This window comes from Ursus americanus, chromosome 3 (assembly GCF_024610735.1).
Source record: "Ursus americanus isolate L20-20 chromosome 3, mUrsAme1.1.p, whole genome shotgun sequence".
In the NCBI taxonomy this organism is placed as follows: Eukaryota; Metazoa; Chordata; class Mammalia; order Carnivora; family Ursidae; genus Ursus; species Ursus americanus.
Window position 1 is genome coordinate 40,291,465 of NC_142129.1, and position 16,362 is coordinate 40,307,826.

General features: G+C 37.5%; 2 protein-coding genes across 5 annotated transcripts in view; one reads left to right on the forward strand and one right to left on the reverse strand.

Moving 5' to 3' along the window:
• MATCAP2 (microtubule associated tyrosine carboxypeptidase 2) overlaps positions 1-16,362 on the forward strand; it is a 125,977-nt gene that overhangs the window by 7,492 nt on the left and 102,123 nt on the right. The window lies entirely within an intron of this gene.
• The window catches only part of ANLN (anillin, actin binding protein), a 118,235-nt gene that overhangs the window by 2,323 nt on the left and 99,550 nt on the right, over positions 1-16,362 (reverse strand). For 3 of the 4 annotated variants that reach the window (XM_087860905.1, XM_087860904.1, XM_087860903.1), the window contains exons 14-24: positions 15,760-15,942; positions 14,142-14,268; positions 13,427-13,475; positions 13,276-13,332; positions 12,789-12,827; positions 12,501-12,522; positions 11,492-11,604; positions 10,447-10,500; positions 6,470-6,556; positions 1,472-1,579; positions 444-616 (exon numbers count right to left, since the gene is read on the reverse strand). In XM_087860905.1, the coding sequence (XP_087717031.1) occupies positions 444-616; positions 1,472-1,579; positions 6,470-6,556; positions 10,447-10,500; positions 11,492-11,604; positions 12,501-12,522; positions 12,789-12,827; positions 13,276-13,332; positions 13,427-13,475; positions 14,142-14,268; positions 15,760-15,942 (1,012 nt within the window). The remainder of the gene's footprint in view (positions 1-443; positions 617-1,471; positions 1,580-6,469; positions 6,557-10,446; positions 10,501-11,491; positions 11,605-12,500; positions 12,523-12,788; positions 12,828-13,275; positions 13,333-13,426; positions 13,476-14,141; positions 14,269-15,759; positions 15,943-16,362) is intronic. The other variant, XM_045792862.2, reaches the window with a different exon arrangement.

Below are 16,362 nucleotides of genomic sequence, written 5' to 3' on the forward strand. Positions count from 1 at the left end.
CTCTTACTCTCCAACCAGAAATTTGCAAAGTAGCCTGAGATTGTGTATTGTAAGTCACCTGATTTCATTGAGGGCATTTTGGGATGGAAAGGAAGGGACATGTGGAGTCCCTTTAAATAATACTTGCCTTCTCAATTATACACAAAATCTTCAAACTTAACCCAAAGTACATTAGCTAACTGCCTTGAAAATGGCTACACTGTGAGTATATTGGAAAACAGGGTTAGCTAAGATACAGCTTGAATGTTAGACTTTTTTTTTAACTATATTAATTTAGATATTAGATTGTTCCCTTAGTGATTGTGTGGGTTTTCTTTCCTAATTAAGATTGTACTCATTTCAAAGACAAGGACCATCTCAGATATTTCTTAAAGTGGTAAGAACATGGTGGGCAATCAATTACTTACGGACAGAAGTGTTTATATTTATAGCCTAATACGTACTTGGTGACACAGAGTGTGTCCCTGCATTGGCTGACAAGAGTCTCTCGGTCATCTTCTCTCTGTGGTCGGACAGTAATTAATTCAAACGTATTGCGTCTTGCACAAAATTCTCTGTTGGCCGGTTCTATTTGATGGCTTGTACAATTGGCCAGATTTATCCTTCCTATGGGGTTCTTTAAAAACAAATTAAAAGCAAATTAATAGAAAATAAACAAGACCATTTACATCAATAAGCATTAAGCAGGATTTAAGTTGGTACAAACTTAAAATTAAAAAGCCATTAATTTAAAAGTTAAAATGTAATTGTAATAGGTTTAGAGAAACATACTTATTACATTATTGTTTCTTGCTTGGAAAACAGAAACCAAAAGTATCAACTGGAGCTTTTAGCCAACTTAAAAAATAAACTCTTTGTTATGGAATACTTCAAAGAGATGCGAAATCAAAAGCGCAGTATAGTAAACATCCACATAACCCATCAACCAGCTTCAACAATTAGAAATACACATTACTTTGTAATTCTGTTTATTTCTATTTCTCAGTTTGGGGATAATAAATAATCATACTTGAGCAATAATAGTGAAACTTTTAAAAATGAGATACAATTTATCACATAAAATCCTATTATCAAATTTTAGAAACAAAATCAAAATCACTATATTCCTGTGATGGCTTTCCATTACTGTTTTATCCCATATTTACGTAAGTCAACTATTAATAAAGTCAAAAGTGAATTCATATTTCTGGCTAAAAATGTTATTAAAACATAGTATGAAACATTCTAGGAGAAAAGAAAGACAAATACATGCCTTAAGGTATTTTAAGAGTGGTCAAATCACAGGGAATGGAAAAGACATGAAAATTTTACACAAATACACACATAGGTCTTGCAACAAGAACATTTTTAATGGCTTAGTAAACATACTCAAAGGGGAATCTGGGTGGGTGTGGAGACCAGCGGGAAGCTCTGCATGAAACACTACATAAAAGTCAGGGCTTTCAGCACTGACCAGGGCTATTAATAGTACCTTTCGTTTCTCATCATCTGGATAAGTCCAGTAAGAAATACAGTTTCCAGAAAGAACACACCATCTTCGATGCCAGGCACCAAAACCACTAACATCTTCAAATATGGTCTGAAAAGTCAATGAAACGTTAACTTTAGAAATTTGAGGATCGATTAAATGATCTGTACGTTAAACTTTAATATGTTGCCATACTTCATAGCTCAAAATCCACTTACACGATTTTCACCATCTTTTACTCTAGTAATGAAAATCACTGATGGCTAACATCCAGAAATTGACCCTGAATTTCAATATCATCTATAAGCATATAGCACTTAAGAACTTCCAGATATTCATCCCAAATAAATACCTCTATCTAATTTAGACCTTTTTATTTTTTTATTATAATATTTTTTAATTATATTATGTTTTTAAAGCAGACCTTTTTAAAGCATCATGTCCCAAACCAAATGCTCCTTAAACAAGAGAAAAGTGCTTTAAGTGTTGTAGGGTAGAATAATGAGAATATCATACCTTATATGTGGACAAAACCAATAATAACTTATTTCAACTTATTTTATACAAAAGACTGGCATTTAACTTCTATTCAGAACAGAACAGGATTAGAAAAGAGTCAACTCATGATTCTATCTATGCCTTGACTGATGGCTGTGATAAACATCAGAGCTCCTGGCCCCTGTTGAGCCGGCAAGCACACCTGAGTAGAATCTCCCTGCAGTCAGGCCGCTCGCGCCTTAGACACACAAGGTACGTTCTAAAGAGAGGTGACGCAGTCATGGAGGTTAAGGTCAGGACTCTGGGAAATATAACTAACAACATGGGGCTTTTTTCCCACAGTACTTCTATTTAAACAGTGTAAGTCGAAGCTGCTCCCCCCACCTCACTATTTTTTACTTGCAGTCCTAATGATCCTTAATCACATAAAAGTCTGTACTTTGCATTTAAAAAGAAAAAAGAATTCCTTTCGGAAATACTATTTTAAAGAACAGAGCAAGGTAAAATGTAACAATGCTAGAGATCAGAGGTTGGCAAACTTTTTCTGCAAAGTACCAGAGAGTAAAGATGGTAGGCTTTGTGGGCCAACGGGTCTGCCACAACTATGCAATTCTGGTAGGGTAATGCAAAAGCACTCATAAATAGTGTGTTAACAAACGAGCCCACGTTCCAATAAAACTTTATAAAAACGAGCAGCGAGCCACACATTGCTGACCCTAGCTCATACAGATAATCCGAAAGCATCTTCGTGTCTGATTTCAGAATGCATTACGGCTTTTCCACATTCACATGGATCAGCTAAGCCTTACACCAACCTTAGGATAGCAGACATGCACTTTTCTCGATTCACTAATTTGTGTGAGAATTTACCAAAAGTTGGTTTGAGATAGAGGAGTACAAGCTCTGGCCATGGAGGAAAGTTACTTTGTATGAAGAGATGTTTCCATGAGAGAATGAAATCTGAAATTTATTAGCTTAGTTAATTAACCCAAATTAATTAGCTTACTCTAACCATATATCCTCTTACCCCTCCTTTCTATCTTCCTCCCCGGTTTATCCTCTTTCCTCCCCAAGGCATGCTTTCTCTAGGCCACACTGGCCCACAACCACCCAGGAGATAAAAGACAGGAATGTTGCTATTTCAATCTCAAGCACAAATTAGTATAAATGGCTCACCAGCTCCCTCTTATGTTTATGCTCACCCTTTACATCATAAAGCTAACAGACAAGGAAAAGTTTGATGGGTAAGAATAACGCATTATTATTATACACAACTGTAAGCAGAGAAGAATACACAGAGGACAACATTTTCATTTTGATAGCTGAGGAAAGTTCGGGCCAAGGAACTAAATGACAACACATAATCACAAAGCAGAACTGGAACCTTCTAGCTAATCCTGAACTTCCCTCACTTGTTGCTCCTCAGTCAAGGCAGAGATAGACCAGCACCACCTTAGAATCACTTAGCAAGTTTCTCTGGTTGGTAGTCCCCTTCCTTCCGGCTGTCCCTGGCATATCAGGAAGGAAAACGGAACCAAGCAACTTTAGTTTCAATTACTATCTCTACTTTATAGAGGGTAGAAGTAATTAAAAGGCAGTTTGGCAGGGGATAGAATTTATTTGGGGGAGTTCTGAGTAGTTTCATACCACATTTTTTAAGTGTGGATGTGATAAGAATGGGCTATAGGGCCCAAGACAGCAAACCTAGTTAAACTAACACTAGCCTAGTTAAGAGCGGCACTCAAAAGTTCAGCCAGACATTATATGCAAATGAACTAGTGGCCATAACAGAGTCTGTCAGTTGCTAAAGGTATCTATAGTAAAATTCTGAAATATTTACGTTAAAAGAAAAAGTCAGGAGGTAAACACTGCCTTCACATCAGAAATTGATAAAAACACTTGAAGAACATCGAGTGCCATCTACTGGACGTACATGTGAAAAAAACCAAGGCAGTCTGGTTGATGGTTGCGTTGGCCACGGAGCTCCTTTCTGGCCCCTTTGACAGCCATTGCAAACTGATTTTGTGACGTCCTTTGTATCATTCAAATTCTTGCTTCACAAACAAAACCAAAGCAATCAGATTTTCTCTGCTTTGTGCACCATACCCACAATCTTCTATGTATTCGACACACATACATTTCTCCTCGGATAATGGAAAAAGTATACTGTTGACCCTTGAAACAGCCCAGAGGTTAGGGGTGCTGAAAATCCACATATAACTTTTGACTCCCCCCAAACCCACCAGAACTGAACTAATAGCCTAGTGTTGATCAGAAGCCATATGGTAACATACGCAATTAACACATATTTTGCATGTTACACATATTTAGACTGTATTCTTACAATAAAGTGAGTCGGAGAAAAGCAAATGTTAAGAAAATCATAAGAGAAGATACATTCACTGTACTGCATGTATTTATTGAAACAAATCCACGTATAAATGGACCCACATAAGTGTTGTGCAAGGGTCAACTGTACGTCTGAATAAGATCAATCCCGTGAACGGAGGCTTGGGTCTTATTTCTTCTCACTCTCATGACCTCGTCCCACATGTTAGTCCTTAACCCTAGTGCAGTTTCCCCAGTGCATCTTTAACGTCTCTGCCCTATTAGAAGCCACCCATTTGAATTTAAAGATTCTCAGGTCTCTCTGATCTTATTAAAATGTCAGCCACATCCTCCTTCCACCCTACCTAGCTCTGCAGGTACCATGGTCTTATCTCTTTCTCCTTTGCAGCCAAACTTGGTTTCCAAGAGCTGCTAGTACTCACATTCCTTACCTCCCTCCCTGTCCATAACCACCTGCAATCCAGCTTTGTTCTCTGCCTTATAAATGACTCCCACGGTCTCTGATAACAGGTCCTGATCTAACTTGACCACTCCCTCTTTCAGATTTTCTCTTTCTTGGCAACCATGACACACTGTGCTCCCTGGTAGGCTCCTTTGAGAGCTTCTCTTTCTAGGTCTGTGGTTTAAAAGTTAGTGTTCCTCCTAGTTCTGCTTTGCTCAACGCTCCCTGCCCTTCAATTACTATCTCTATGATGCCGATTTCCAAACCTTCATCTCAACCAAAACGTCAATCTTGAGCTTCAAACTCAGATCTTTGGAGTCATCTAAAATTCACACCACTTAAAACTGAACTCATCCAAACTTCTCACCTTGGGGATAAAGGAACTGGCATGAGGGAACTTTCTGGGGCAATGTTGTAGATCTTAATAGAAATTTGGGTTATACAGATGTATGCATGTGTCAAAACATAGGGATGTACATTTGAGATTTGGAGGAACACGCTAATGTCTCCAGTATACTTTAAAATTCTTCCCCCAAAATATGGTATTTTCAGTAATGGCCAGAGGAGTAGCTAAAAGGATGGCTAGGTAGTAGATACATGATAAAGCAAGGATAGTAAAACATGTTAAACCCACATGTTAAATGTTAAATCTAGATGGTGGGTATATGGGTGTTGGTTGTAAAATTCTACCAACATTGCTGTATATCTGCAATTTTCCACATTAAAACTGGGGGGGGGGGGCAAAAAACACTTTCTATCCAAACAGGCACACTTGCTCCTCCCCCAAGATCTCTTATCTCGGTGGCATTACTGCCACCCAACAAGTTGTGCAAGGCAGGGATCTAGGTGACATCCTTACTTTTGCTTTTCCACTCCCTCTGCCGCCCAGTCAAATCACTGTGCCTGCCCTCCCTCCTGCTTCATCTCTCCAGGACAGTCCCCATCACCTCTAATGGAGTGACTGTCTCACTAGTCTTCAAGGCCACCGGTCTCCAACCTCCCCTCCACATGGCAGGCAGAATGACTTTTCTAAACCCCAAATATGATGTTATTCCTCTGCTTAAAATCCTACAAGCGTCCGTCCCTGGCTTCAAGATACAGTCCAAATTCTTGCAAAGGCCCTTTAATCCCCAGCCCCATCTCCCCTAACCACACTGTCCTCCACAATTGCTCTCCTCCCTGCCCCTCCTCCCCACACACACCCATACCCTAAGCACCTGCTGAACTACCTGCCTCTGTCTATACCATCCTTATCTTTGGTGGGGGTGAAAGAGGGGAGGGCCCTCCGGGCCACCGTACATGCTCTTCCCTTTGCCTGGAGCACTTCTTCCCTCTCTTTCTCCCTGGCTAACTTACTCAGCAGTTTACAAGCTACTCTTCCAGTGGCTTTTTTTAAGGCCTTATACCCATTTTGCAGACCTGATGTCCCACCAGCTACCCCCAGGCACTCTTCTCTCCCACCTATCACACCACAGCATTGCACTTGCCAGTTTACTTGTATTTCTCCCTACTAAACTAAAGTTTCTGAGGGCAAGGATTATTTTTTGTTAGATTCCAGTACTGGCACAGTGACTGGCATAGAGTGGAGAGGCAACAAATCTTTACTGAACCAATGTATCACGTAATCACGTAGGTTGTCATTCCTACACGAAACCAAGTTTATACTTCACAACATGGAAAAAGGAAAATATAGATTAAGTGATGTTACTTACTAGAAAACCCCTTTCTTCAACACTTGAATTCACTTGACATTTTATTTTTAAATAAATATGACCTTCCAAAGGAGATAAAAAGGGCACCTGCAAAGACAGAGCGTAAGTTATTTGCAAAACAGTTTCAAAGCATGATTTTTTTCTTGATAAAACATGTATAAATCATGAATAAAGGAGATTATGCCTTGAAAGCACAGTATTTTCTAAAGCTGGAATGTAAAACAGGTGGCCCCAAAGGCCACTGGTTCCTTAGCAACGAATGCTATTGAAGAATAAATTCATTCAAGGTAGAGTCTGATAAAAACAGAACCCTAAGTCCCAAGTTAATGTGATAAAGAAAATACAGATTTAAGAAGAGATTACATGTGCTTATCCATTTTCCATCAACAGAATATACTCCACTGGTAAATTAATACACTAATACTCAGCAATAAAGAACAGCTGCAGAAATGGAAAAGCTGATCTCCAAATTCATATGGAATTGCAAAAGGTCCCCAGTATTTATATGCAAAACAGACGTGAACAAAATTGGAGGAATCATACTTCCCAACTCCAAAACTTAATCCAAAGCTACAGTCATCAAAACACGGTGGTAAGAGCATAAGGAAGATCTATAGACCAAAGGAACAGAACTGAGAGCCCAGAAATAAACCCATACAGCTATTTTCAACAGGGGTGCCGAGGCCATTCAGTGAGGAAAGAGCACGCTTGTACTCAAATGACGCTAGGGACCCTGGATACCTACACGCAAGAGCGAAGTTGGTTCCCTATCTCATATCATACACGAAACCGAACTTAAAATGGATCGATGACCTAAAACCATGAAATTCTTAGAAGAAAACTAGGAGTAAATCATGATCATGGATTCAGCGAGTGTCTCGGATAGGACGCCGAGGCATGAGCAACAACACGAACAACAAAACAGATAAATTAGACCTTACCACAATGGAATGCCTTTCAGTGAGGTTTCTCAAAAAATTAAAAATTGAACTACTACAGAATCAAACAATCTTACTTCGAGGTATTTATCCAAAAGAATTAAAACCAGATTCTCAGGGACTACGCGCACACCGGTGTTCACGGCATCCTTCCCAACAGCAAGTGGGGCAAACCGCCTACATGTCCCTCGACAGATGAATGGACACAGACAATACGGTACCGAATCCCTTCTCCCCACTTCTGAGTATGAGGACTACTCTAGGCCCCCCAGATCTTGTTCTTCTCAAAGCGGGAGGTCTGTCTGCCAGGCCCTGAAACTCCCCCGTGTACGGTCTCTTTTGTGCCCGAAGCCAGAGCCCACACTTTGCACAGCAGATTCCTGAGAACAATTTCGTGTCTTTTTCGTGTTTGTTCTCATAGCCTACTGCCAACTTCTATCCAGGCATTCAACAAATGTTTGCTAAAAGGATACGGTTTGGCCAAATAAATACCTAGTTTTTCTACTAAAAAAAAAAATACAGAAAGAAAATGTGGTACACAGGTAACCCCTGGATTTTCAAAAGCCTGCCCCCTTCACTTTTACAACAGACTTACGTTAGTGCCTGTTTTTGCTAAATGAAAGAAATCTGAAGTGGATTTTCACTTTTACGAAAAAAGCCAAAAAGCAAAAACAGCATTTAGCATGGTTTTGCAGCTAGCTGTCGTGGAGGCAATGTGCACCCCACACAGCCAGAGTGGCACCCAGCTCTTTCCCTGGGGACCACACGCAGCATCTCAGCATCAAGCCGCCAGAGCTCTGAACTGTGTCTGTGAGCCTCTGGGCTTTATCTCGATTTATTTTGTGCATCTTTTAGCAAAATGTGTCCTAAGGTCCCAGAAAAGCCTAAGAGAAGTTACTTTTGAGTGGAAAAAACTTCTTTTGGGTGTAAAGCTAGTTTCCAACAACTCAGTCCTCCAACACAATAAAGATAAGTTAAAGGGGGAAATCTTGGCCAGCAAGTGTAGATTTCAAGAGACTAATTCCATGAGACAAACATCTAACTTTCCGAATTTAAAAGGCCTCCATAATGTACAATCAAAACATCATGTGCCTCATTATCCCTCTTGTTATAAATTCCCTCGCTCTTTTCTTTTCCATATTGTCAGTTTTAAGTTCCTAAGGCTCTCAATGCTAATTAATAGAATTCCACTTTAAACCCAGAGAATGCTGCTGGTAAAAAGAATCTCATAAACACTAGAAGAAAATGTTCACTCTTACTCTACAGCTGTGAAAAGCTGACAGTATTCTTGGTCAGAAGCTTGTCCTGATGAGGTAAATTGAGAATATTCACAAAAGGGTCAATATCACTACCCCTGCTGAGTGTAGAAACAGTGTGAAAATGTATGATCCTATTCTGTTTTCTGTTTAACAAAAGGGTCTTTGAAGATATTCACACTTCTAAGATTATTGTCAAGAGCTATAAAATCTAACTTATAACCAGGGTGGCTGTAATTTTTCGTACAGAGGAATATTTCTGAGAGAGGGGGTACTGTTAATAATTACACTGAGCCAATGGGCGTATTAAATACCTATGAGGTTTCTTTAAGTCAAAAGATGGGCTGTGAGATGTCCTTCTCCCTTTATCCATGAAAGGGTAATAAAATCTACGGCTATTTTGGACTCTCTGTTCAAAGAAAGGATTTGAGAGCCTGTGACTCATTGAGATTCATAATTTAAATTGCAGGATGCCAGATTTAACCTCAAATAGGAAAGCAATTGCTATCAGTGGTATCCTAAATCCACAGAGCAAACAGTCTGGGTAAACTTCAATAGAAATTCCATTCTGAAGGTGATCTCAGAGATAACCTTTGTGACTGTTGTATTGTTGGTCACAGCACCAATAAAATAAGCAAACACTCCCTTCTATCACTGGTATCTGGGAGGACATGGGTGACTTGTCTATTTTCTCCAAGTCAATTAAGTAGGGTTATACAGAAGGTCTTCCATTTTTCTCACCAACTTAACATCTAACTTAACTATTTTAAATATTCTCCTACATCAACTATAAACTATTAGAATAAATATTTGCTTCTTCCTGCCACTCAAAAAAGCACATTTGGGACAAATTTTATATCTGATATACTGTATTTGATTCAGAAAGAGACTTTAGAGTATTAGACACAACCGATTAAATTGAGTGATTTGATTTTGTACTGAATCATGTGGTTGGCTATTTAAGTTTTAATTTCAAAGAAATTAAGAGAATGGAAATACCAGATTTTTATTAATTTGTGTGATATTTTGAATTAAAATGGCACCCAATTTTAAGACCAGTCTATATTTAACATACATCATTAAAATCTCTTTGATTTTAAAGACTAAAATAATCTCTTACACATGTAGAAGTTGGCATTTTGTAAATTTCTATATACCCACAGAATGCTTGCAATTGATCTTTGCAAGGATATTAAAAATCCTAAAAAAAAAAACCCTTCTAAAACATGATTATAGTTAGTATAATTTTAGTGTTAAATGCATTTTAATTTCAAAATCACTACACAAAGCATCATCTACATAGCAATATATCTATTAGCCAGCTGAAACCAGTTTTATCTGAAACATCACCAGTAGCTCTTTCAATATAGGGGAGGTCAACAATATTGAAGACATTTTAGTTTTAGACAATTGAACACACTGAATACATTTTAGTGTTAGTTATTAATTTGGTATTTTAGTACCCGGAAAATCAAAGTCCAAGTGACTATAGAATCTTAAGGAATTGTAATGTGAAAAAAGAATATAGAAGAAAAGCCCAAGTACCAAACATGCATGAAAAAAAGGAAGAGGACTATCAAAAGAAGCTTTAAAGAACTATAAGAGTAAAGGAAAAGATGCCCATCTGCAAGATTCTAAAGAAAGAATAATGTACATCATGTCTTTAATTATTTAAAATAACCAAGAACACATGAGAGTGGTTAGTGAAACGAATACATATGACCCAAAACGTCAGGATTGATTATTTAAGCTCATTAGTTTCAAGCAAAGAAAATATGGCAACCTTTTCCTGGAACATATAGCCCAGTAGCTCTCGCTCTTTTACATCATAATTTATCTAAAACAAACAAAATAAAGGACAAAAAGAAAAAAAAAGACCCAAGATCACTCAATTTGTTAAACTAGCCGAATTACTAAATAAAAAGTTATATACATTCTTTTAAATTAGCATGTTAAAACACATTTATGCATTAACAATAATCAAAATTTCAAAGGTTGTTTTTTGTCTATCAACTAAAAGGAAAATATTTCATAGAAGTTTAAAGGTAGATTGTTTTAATTCAACCTAATATTCTCTACTGGGAAAACAAGATCCCAGAGTAATGAAGTGACCTTGCTCAATGTTAAAAAGGAAATTACGAGCAAGGCCAATACTAGAAACCAGGCCTCCTAATTTTTATACTTCCTCACCTCCATATTCTGACTAGGAAAAACTCTTAAAATGTTTAAAAATATCCCTGTATTACACCACAGGAGTCAGCCCAAGGACCAAAGTTTGCCACTAGTTCTCTCACTCTTTAAATGGTCTTGTCTATTAAAAGTTAAGTCATACCACATTATGGTGAAAAAGCACTCAATAGTGAGAGAACACAGATGTGAACTTTGAAGCTTTTAATTTGGGGAGGAAAGTATGGGAAAGAAATCCCTTCGATTCATGAGTACTTTCCTAAGAAAGTAACCTATCCTTCCCTATCTTGTCAAAACTAAATCTCTACTATAGTATTCATTTCAAAATATCAGTCCAAATGGAAAAGCTACCATGTTTAAAACTGTAAGCTTAACATCTACATGCAAGAAGTAATAATACTCCTGTAGTCAGAAGTAACATTTAAAATGAATCAGCATACACTACTTTGAAGATTTAACTATTAAGAGACAAGAGAGAAATATTTCCAACATCAAAAATGTAGGGACACCCATGCCTAGTTAAAATGTACAATTCTAAGAGCATACATTTTCAACCGAAGATTTCAAATACTTGAAAGTGCTGGGGCATTTCCATTGACCCAATTTTTCTAAAAGTAAATAAATACATAAATTGGGAGTACCTTGTCCAGAGCAAATTTAGTGTTTCCTACTGAAGCTAATGACAGCGTGTAAGATCCAACCAGGGCAAAGTTGCTGGTGCGCACAGCATTGAGACCGCCTGGACTGGCCATGACTGTAGAGAAAGGAAATGAAGTTTAGTTCCGAGTGACTTCTGTGAGTGTAAATAACAATTCTTCACCACAGCCCAAAAGAAAGAAATTAAGTTGTCACAGAGAAACTGCCTCATTTTCCTCCATCTCTAAAGAATGAAAGAAAACTGTTGAGTACTTTATATTTAATTTAGCTGAGGTAGCATCGACATTCCTTATCACTCCTTTGGGATGATATATTTTTAAGACACAGAACTCAAGAATGTATACATAAAGCAGCTTTCCTAAAAGAGATGTGAAAAGGCTTCACTGCTCTAGTCTAGGATGACATGATTAGCAGCAAAGACTGTCTCTGCAAAGCTCTTCTTAGTTACCTTCTTGTGCCAAGAAGAGACCAGAAGCCACAGGAGGCGAGTGGAAGGAGCGCCATTCTAATCCCCTTTGGAAAACTCAGGCCGAAAGCCACTCTAGAGAATGCCTTTCCTGGCTTCCTGGCACCCAGGTTCCAGAGAACTAGAAGGATGCTTCTCTGACGTGATACAATGCCAGTCATGATCAGTAAAGTTAAGAGAAGTCAAGTCCATCCACAGTGTGGAAAGCACAAAACAAATCTACAGAACCGACAGAGCTGGGGTGAAGAGTGAAGCCACTGGCTGCAGCGGTGGCCGGGTGACTGGGTATCACACGGGTACTGCCTGCTAGAGCTGGAATGACGTGATGCCTGGCGGCCTGTGACGACATCTGACAGCATGCCATTCTGGCCAGTAATCTTATATGTTACTAAAAACCACACAGAAAATATTACTCAAAGGAGACGAAGGTGAACACTCATCAAGATGCCTGTTTGCATAGAGCACGTGTGCTGTTGCTTAGCTCATTTCCTTATTCTGTTGTTTGAAATAGTTCATGATCCACTCACCTGAAGAATGAAGGCTGCTTTTCTTTAAAAAAAAAAAAAAAAGCATAAGTTATTTTCTTTATTTGATACAAAGATTTAAATATTAAACATTAAACTCTTTAACACTGCAAAGGCTACATTTCAGAAAACAGTATTTTCCCCTACTTAAATATCAGAGATTTCCTCCCCAGTAGTATATTTTAAAGATTTCTACAGTGCTAAGGGTTTAGAAATGGCTAACCAATTTACAATCCTGTGTGTAAGATGCAGATTTCTCAAGGGAGCTAAATTTTTCAAGAATTTACTTACAGTGGTTATAGATGTAAGAAGTCGCTTTGGGGTAATCGCCTAGAAGAAAAGATAACAGTGTCTTTCCTGCTAAACACTATGATTCAGAGCTTAAAACTAACCAACCTTGAGATGCTCCCACATAGAAAATAATCCTGAAATATGAATACGTTATACTTGAGTCCTCTATTAAGGCTTTCCCCATACTGTCATTCCAATTTTTATTAGAACTAAGATAAAATTCTGCTAGATGATGACTTAGGAAAAGCACATTTCCTGGGAAATGTGGAAAGCTGGAAGTCAACCTGCAGATGCTACTGCTTCCGTGTGCGGGTCAGTCCTAAGTCCTGCTTCACCGAGGACGTGGCAGGCAAGAGTGCGGGAGGAAGGCTTGGGAGACGTTTTAGCAGGTTATACAAGCTGGTTGTCAAATGAATGTAGAAGCAATTAAAACTGATATAGCTATGGTTTCTGATCATGGTACTTTTACTGGGCTTTTCATTCTCACCTTGGACTTATATGCCTTTTTCTTCTTATCAGGGCCTGAGAGATCTTTCTTTTGTACCTACACACAAACCCAAAGCATAATTAGGTATTAAGAGCTAATATTTCTAAGAAAAACATAATATTGGTTATTTCAGAAAGCTTTCACTGCTTACCAAGCTGTAAACTTCAATATTTATTTCAAAGTCATTAGACACATCTTGCCTGGAAAAATAAATCATTAAATAAAACAGTAAGGAAAACAGACTTAATGCCATTAAAAATAATGCCGCTGATAGTGTTGCATTATTCTGGGAGGAAAGGAATTCACAGTGTTTTTAACTACAGGCAGTTATTATAAACCATTAAAGAATATAAAAATTGATATGAACAGTCTATTTTTCCTCTAACACAAGTCAAATATTTTCTTCAGTGCTTTACAACAAGATCTTTTTTTTCTAACTGGATTTTGACTCTGTGTTTTCACAATAAATTTGTGACACTAAATACATCTTTTCAGGGAGTTGGAATATTAAGTACATTTAAGATGTAAAACATATAAGAAATTAAGGTCCAGATTTTATATATATATATATTATATATATTTACATAACATATCTGGGCCTTAAATATTTTTATGTTACATATGTAATATATATTTATATTTTATATATATATCAAAACATTAAATACCTATAATCACATGGAAGAAATGTGCTATTCAATGAAAGAAATATCAGAAACATGTAAAAGATTTAAATCAACAAATTGAAATGGAGTTATTTGTCCATATAAGAATGTAGATACTGCATTTCAAAGACTATACATTCTATCTGTATTCTCTATTAAAAGAAAAATGTGTTTAAACTGTCAAGAGCCTAATTTACTTACAGAGTAAACGTAGTAGTAAATGTCAGAGCATCACCATTAAGAGAATTTGAAGTACATGCTAATGGTGTGGCTACCATATTTTCAGCTCCTGCTTTTAGTATAATTAAGAAATAGTAATTTGCTGCATCTGCAAAAAGTAATCACATTACATAATAAGCACAAGCAAAATCAGATTTGGCTAATCAGCATTCTGGAAGACCAAAGGAAAAAGTAATACTGTGACTAATTAAAGTAATTTATCTAAAAATTACTAAAATCAACTTTCCAGATACAAAAAGCTAATAAGTACATAAGCAGATAGTCATATTCATCATCAATAAGCATCACCAAGGTCTCTCCCTGTCATTTAAATGAACTGAAATAACGTCACTCCATATCCCTCAATTTCTGCTGACTTGAAATTTTGCCTATTGATTCCTAAATCTTTAGCTAACAGTATATTCCTCAAAAGGGAAATTATGGTTTATTATTTCAAAACTGAGATTAAAATACTATATTTCTGTGAAAGTTACTCAGAGATAAATTCTAATAGAAACACAGAATGTTTCCTTCACTATGTTAGTAAATACCCACGTCCCAAGGTACATACTATATTACCAATAGATTTCTTCCAGACCACACCAAAATCAAACAACAATCAGAACCTACGTTACCTTGTTCCTACAAGAACGCTCTAACTTTTAAACATCTCCATTCTTTATTTTCCCTATACCTTATATTCACTTCTCACCTATGTCTAGCCCTCCTTCTCCTCCAAAAGAATGGTCCATGCAAATGAAAATATAAAAGAATGTTAAAAGAACTTCACCAGAATTTAATGAAACTTTGATTTTATTAAGCTTCTATATAAATACCCTGCCCTGTTTTCAGATCCCTATTTCTCCTTTGCCCACTTTGCTATGATTTATCATAGACTAGAAAAGTTCACTTATTCAATCTAGAGTGACAAAGGCATAACAATTTCAATAGAATCATCTTCACTGTAGTGGTCATCTTCACCTCTACAACCAATAATTCAAGATTTGGGGGATGAATTTTAAACAGAAAAGAGTAAGTAATGTAGATTCTCTTCAATTTCCCAATACTTTCCACAATAAAATTAAATAATGAAAGTGGAATGATCTGCTGTCTCAAGATATCTCATCTTAGGAAAGTATTTTATGCTCAAAACTATGTTTAGGGGCACCCGGGTGGCTCAGTTGGTTAAGCGTCTGCCTTTGCTTCAGGTCATGATCCCAGGGTCCCGGGATAGAGCCCGGTGTCAGGCTCCCTGCTCAGCGGGGAGTCTGCTTCTCTCTCCGCCCCTCCCCCAGCTTGTGTTCTCTCTTGCTCTCTCTCAAATAAACAACATCTAAAAAAAAAAAAACAAACTATGTTTAACTCACCTTCCTTTCAGTTAGAGCCACGTATATTACCGTGTGGATCAGCAACCCCAAATATGAAATTTCCCCTTGGTTATTTTTATGTATATATCTTCATTAAAGGAACTAAGGGGCCAAGATACAAGCTGCGCATCCTTTTGCATGCTCTATTTGCTCCCATTTGCATAATTCCTATCTAGGTAAGGTTCATAATTTAACACAGGATCTAGAAGTGATGCAAATAAAAATCACCATACCTGGTTTCTGAACCGTACCGCAGACAAAATCTGCTTTTAGAGGCAAGCGGATTTCTGACAAAGTAACTGATCCTTTGGATGGGACAAATTCACTTGCGGCAATGGGAGCAGTCTTATTCTTCCTCTGAGGCCCTTCATTCTTCAATTTATTCAACTCATCAATCAAAAGTGCTCTCTTCTCAGCTATGCAAAAATATGCAATGTCACAAATATGAAAACTGCAGCTGTTTCTACATGAGACCAATTTAAGAAAGTGCACTGATGTGGCAAATGTACTTAAGACCAGTGCTTCTTTATACAAGCAGCTGGTAGCTAGTTGGGCAAAACCCTGACTACTCATCTGTTTACAGCGTGCTTATAATTTAGTGCTTGAACTTTTTGCCAGTTTTCTCATGTGGTATAATCTCTCCACGCTAACAGGCCCTGTCATCCATCACTACACATACACAACAAACTTCACATACTGTTTCAGCTACGTGCAGATAGCTAGGTGCAGAAACAGAGTGTGTGCATACGAATACATGCACACATATAAACATATTCGTATATTCATTTTTGGCATACTCTTCACAACTACATTTCTTCAAATGCATTTCCATTCCT